Genomic DNA, 6,000 nt, shown 5'->3' on the forward strand with positions numbered 1-6,000 from the left:
CTTGGATCTCTCACTTTAATCGCTGCTGGCTAAAACCGCCTCAGAAAAGTTGGCCACCATACCACATGTCGTTAAGAAATACCTATTGCTTATTTTCTCTCATCATTCAGCGATCAAAGTTATCCTGATAATACTGGGGCACGATTTTCTCTTTAGTTTTCCCACCATTTTCGTCGCTTTATTATTCTTTCTTATAGGTCTACTGAGGATGGTTAATGCCTTCATGGTTTAATGTTTCACTAATTACATAATTATTTATTTACAAAATACAGCACCTCAGGCACAACTGATACCACCACGACAACTACTTTGCCTTCCACGACCACTAGACAAACTTCTACCACTACCAGACCATCAACCGCAAGATGCCTGGTGCAGAGATATAACGGGATCTACTACTGGACTTCTCCCAACTATGGCATCCAGAACTACCCAAACAACGCGAAATGTTACGTTAGTGCTCTGTGGGTAAGTGCAACTGTTGTTTCAAAGGAAAATAGTTGATCTGGCACTGTTAGCGTTAGGAATTTATTTCATGTAATGATACGATGTTCTCCTTTGTCCATTAAAATTATCCATTATGTACAGACGTTGGCAGATGCCATCTGTAATCAAAAGCAGTTTGCTCACATCAGTTATGTGCATTCTCTATCAAAGTAACATTTTTTATACCATTTGTCACAGCCATAAAAGCAAAGGTGATTATCAAACATTGTAGCTGACATCAGTTGCCAATTGGCATTGCCTCCTATGACAATCAATGTGTTAACATGTTTTCCTTTGTCCTCACCTCCCCTCCCCAGTCCAGCAGGAAGGTGATCGTCAAGTTGCTGAAATTTCAACTGCAGCCTAAAGTCAGTGGCCAATGTGTCGACTATCTTAAAGCCTACCAACTCTACGGCAGAACAAAGACGTGAGTTTGATTTCAGTACTAGACTTGCTTGAAATATTCTTATATTGTTCAGCAAAGAAAAAATACCCATATATATATATTGCTCAAACTCTCATTCGCGTTTCTCCTCAAATGTCACCTCTTTATTTCCATTCCTATGTCTGTGCAGCAACTAAACTCTTCGTCCGTCACCTCCAACAATACTGTAGTCTCAGTAACCCTATACCATATTACAAATACCCCTCCTCTCTCCCTTGCAGCTGACGAATTCTCACTGTTCCTAGGAACGATGCATGTTACTGCTTTGCATTTTTTTTTTTTTTCACAAACTATTCTCTCGGATCCACTTTTGTTTTTCCTGTAATCTCTACAGTCTTTATTAACTCACTTTTCACCAGTGTTTTCTCTGTTAATTTCTTCATATCCTTTTTAGTCCACTTTGTTTAATAATAAGTCTCCCCCATCATCTTTACATCTAATGAATATTTCGAAGTTCGTTTTTGCTGCTTGCATTTTATTATTTTATGTCTCCTTAATTTGCCGCTTGAAAACTCTTTCTAACTGCTTTTCCTTAACTTTTGAATTGCCACGATTTCTCTCAGCCAAAGAACATCTTCTGAAGAAAAAAATATATATTTTATGACAGACAAACGGTTAACCAAGATAATTCTACCTTCACAGACTGCTTGAATTTCATTCAGCTAACCAGATGCCCAAGAAAGCCTAATCAAATTACATGAGTGTGCCCATAGCAACAACAAGCTTAGCTTCTTATGCAGAGTGTTCCCTTCTCGCATTCCTGCTCCACTTCCACGCCTCCACTCTCTCGCTCACCCCTATCACTTACTTTACAGTATTTGCGGTCAGCCGAAGAAGGTCAGTCAGAAAGTTATAAGGAGCCCCTCGTTCATCAGCTTGGCCTTCTTATCAAACCCAAGCATCACTAGGCGTGGGTTCAACATTTCCATACAGTTTGAACCATCACCCTGCCATAAGGTTTGTCTAACCTCGTCTGTAATATTGTCTCTGATCCTCCACCAACATACACGTATTGTAACACCACCCTCCCTCTCCACTAATATCATCACATCACTTCAGAATAAGATGGCTAATTCGTGCCTCATAATAGGATGTATGGTATTAACAACCAAGGAGTGACATGTAAAGGTATGCATCGCCTTCTTTTGTGCTTAAAAAGGCTGTTAGGTCTCAAGGAACGGACAGCTAAGTTGTCTACAGTATGCCCAGAATCGGATTAATAAAAAATTGACCCACCTTCATATTAGCGGTGCAGGCTGTTGACAGTTGTTGTAGTTTTTTTTTTTTCTGTTTGCATTAAAAACACAGCGTTTATTGTTATGGAAAAAAGGCTGAAGTGTTCATAGTCAGTAATAGGAAACCCATTTTGTGTGAAAGTGGGTTGAGATGTTGGTACAGAACAAGACACTGAGATGTTAGTTTCACCCCTTCCTCTCTCCCAGACCATATACACGAGGAGTGTTGGCGATTCCGGTATCATATCTACCCCTGCCTTCAACAGGCCTCATGCAACAAGCTTCATGTGCTACTATCGCATTTTCGTAAGTGAGCGACTGTATCTCTGTACTGTAAATCTGTTTCCGTATTTCTTGTAATTTTTCTTACTATCGTTACTTTTCACTGTTTTCTGAACAAATATGAAGAACAACTTCCAACTTTATATGTTTGTGTGGACTTCAGTTATTTCCGTCAAGCAATCCCATGTCCAAGTTCATTTTTAATGAAACACTTCCTCGATTATGCAAAGTTTCCTTCCATAATCAGAGTTCACCAGACAAGGTAACGCATCAATTAATCTTTCTTTCCATGACACACTAGTTTAGTGTTAAGGGAGTAGCGTATAGTCACGATCAGAATCCTTTAATGCGTCTGGCAATATGAGTTCATGTTGCGAGGTTCCAAGCCTAAAGTAACTTTAGAAGTAGACACAAATTGTAAACAGCAAAGGGACAGTTTGATTCAATACTCCACTATCACTCCCTCTGAATGTTATTTGAGGCGCCTCCTGAAAAACTTTCATCTTTCCCCTAGGCTCCTAGTGGACGTCAGGTGAAACTGGACTACCTTTACGTGAGAACTCGTTGGTCCCGAGGCTGCACGGTGGACTGGGCTCTCGTGAACAACTATGGTCAGTACAACTTCCCACCGTCTACAAGCAAAATCTTTTGTGGGAGACGGAAGGTGACCAACCTCCCCAACTCCACCCAGGGTCGTATGTATTTGGCCTACCAAGGGTCCAAGCGCAGGAGTCGAGGCATGAAGTTCAAGTACACCATCGTCTAATTCCAAGACCTTAACCTGAACTGAGATTTATAAAATAACTTACAATAATTTCATTCTCATATTGTTTTGTTTTCGTGGGAAGAAGCAGTGACTTGGAAAAACTGTTCACTTTTCGATCCTGGACCTTCATGGAAAAAAAGAAAGTCATACTTATGACATGCATTTGATCGTGCGTTTATAAATCAACTTATTTTTTGCTTGCCTTCCCTCCAGCACGTTCGCAGAACAGGGTATATACTGTACAAGTAAGCAATATAACGATATTTCAACTGCATGAATATTTTCGCTTATTCTGTCACTGACTGTGAGAAATCAAGACTAACTCATGAAAACTGGTGTGAGAGGATAAAAAGATAACTTTTTAAATTAATCTTCCACATACACGATGGTTACAGCGTAAAACATTGGTGCACATTATTTGTATTATTTCACTTACAACAATAAAGCATGACTTGGCAACTTTTCTTTGCTTATTTATTTCCTTTCAAATATTTCGTTTTTATCACAAGACAAATTACAAAGATAATATGCTGTACTTGCAGCCCAGCATCAAATAAATTCTTTTCACTGTATGTAAATGACAAAAATCTGCGTTCTCTATCAGATGCGACGTTCCTCATATAATTTTTATTTAATCCCTTCATGAACCGCGGTAGTTGAATGGTTCACATTGCTAGATGTGAGGATGCTGGTTCGTTGGCGTCAGTGTTCGAATTCTGATGCGGCAAATTGACACAACTCTATGAGAGTGTCCAACTTTCAATACTCGTTGCATAGGGAGATAAAATGAGTTGCAAGGGTAACATCTACAAAGGGGTTCTCAACCTTTTCCCCACCAAGTACCCCCTGACTTATCCGACCATCGGCCTGTATCCACCAATAATCTGATACGGAATATAATATGATAAGTGAACCTATAGTTACATAATGAAGAATACAAAACATCAGCAATAATTCAGTGTAGAATGGTACTATACCGCCTATGGTAAGATTAACGAAATTATAATTACTTCATTTGGTAAGTAATCATTTACATCATGTTTTAAATATGACAATCAGTATTAAAGTGCAATGTGAAGGCTGAACGTGTTTTGTGCAAACAAGTTTCTCAAGTCGAGGAGCAGTATTAGACAGACATACTAGAAGGCCATGTTCCACATAAAGCCGTGTTCAGTGTTTAGTTTCCATGCTCAACAGTGTTGAAAATCCTTGCTCACATAGGTAAGTACTAGGATATATAAGCAAAATCCCCACAGCAACATCAGCTACAGCAGGGTAAAGCATACTCATTTTAGACCAGAACTTGATCACGGGAAGTGTTTCAAATGCATCGTTTGCAACAAAGTCATTCACCAACTCTAGAATTCTTCTTGTATGTTATCTGGGAGAGGGTACACATTAACAATGAATGGGTTTCAAATCAATTTTGATTCAAACTCGCTCAGTTCAAGAAAATAATATTCCAACTCCATCCACAAGGAGGAAAGATGTGTTTCCACAAGGTGCACCAATTCTAGTTTTCCAGTGGGTTTGCTTTTATCAAATGCCTCACTAAGGTGTTCAAACATGCTTATATTTTCGTCTCTGACTTTTCCTTCCCACAGCTCCAGCTTCATGTCCATGAAAACAATCACTTTGGTAAAACGACCTTAACTAGATAAGTTTAATGCGTTTAGTTATAAGATTATGTCCTTTAAGTAGGTCAGCTTCTGGACCCACCGGTTGTTTGACATTTTCTTGGTGAACTCAAGTGATTTTGTCTTGATGTCAGGTTTGAAGAATTCGGAAAGCTCCTTCTTCAGTGACACCATATTCCCCCTGTCAGGACTCCATATTATAAATACAAATCATAACAGAAAGCATGATGGATAAATAGATAGATTGAAAGACAGAGCACCAGACAAGGTGTGGGAACGGGATATTAGCTTGCAACTTTTTAAGTGAAGGAATGTTGATCGTGCACCAGAAGCAGTACACACACACAGACATACAGTATTCTAGAAGCTTCCACGACAGTACAGCACACGTGACACGACCCCTGTTACACGAGAATGTAGGATTCTGAGTTCAGAAGGAGACTGGCCATAGATCTGGCAGGTAGTAGGGAGAAGGAGGCTAGCAACATGGGCGAGAGAGAGAGAGAGAGAGAGAGAGAGAGAGAGAGAGAGAAGGAGGTAGCTCACGGGACTATATACTTCACTCATGTGTGAGAGACTTTGTTAATATTTCCAAGACAAATAAAAATAGTCCCATACTAATCTTTACCTCTCCTGTCATTGCATGACAAAAGGTAACGAAGATTATCTACGTACAAAACTACTCACGTATAACAACCGCTCGTCCACGAGTCTAATATATGTATAACTGATCTACAAAATACACTACAAGAAGCTACAAAGTTACTGTAAGATATGGCGGCAGCGAACGTACGAACCTCATCTACGAATCTACAGTGAATTCCTACAAAATACTAGCTACAAGCCTACAAGTCTACGAGCCTACAAGCCTACGAGCCTACGAGTCTACAAGCCTACGAGTCTATGAGTGTACAGTTGATTCTACATTATCAAGATTTAAAACAAATAATACCTATTACAACCAACAACTCACAACCAGCTCCTGGCAGTATTCTCTCTAACCCCCCTCGGTCTCCCTGATCACCACGCTGATTTAGACATGAAGAGGTCACAGGACGCCTTGCCAGTAGTTTAACAAAATATTGATACAAACAATCTTCCAATTTCTACGACGAACTAACGAACTACAACCATTTATGATCAACTACA

At 39.6% G+C, this 6,000-nt stretch overlaps 1 protein-coding gene across 1 annotated transcript in view; it reads left to right on the forward strand.

The window, feature by feature from the left end:
• The window catches only part of LOC145403694 (protein SpAN-like), a 28,297-nt gene extending 25,083 nt beyond the window's left edge, over nucleotides 1-3,214 (forward strand). The window contains exon 10 of the mRNA XM_080275382.1: nucleotides 2,963-3,214. Coding sequence (XP_080131508.1) covers nucleotides 2,963-3,214 — 252 coding nt within the window. The remainder of the gene's footprint in view (nucleotides 1-2,962) is intronic.
• Nucleotides 3,215-6,000: the final 2,786 nt, after the last annotated feature.

Source organism: Coenobita brevimanus, chromosome 61, assembly GCF_032717465.1.
Source record: "Coenobita brevimanus isolate Jiangsu-jjx chromosome 61, ASM3271746v2, whole genome shotgun sequence".
NCBI lineage: Eukaryota > Metazoa > Arthropoda > Malacostraca > Decapoda > Coenobitidae > Coenobita > Coenobita brevimanus.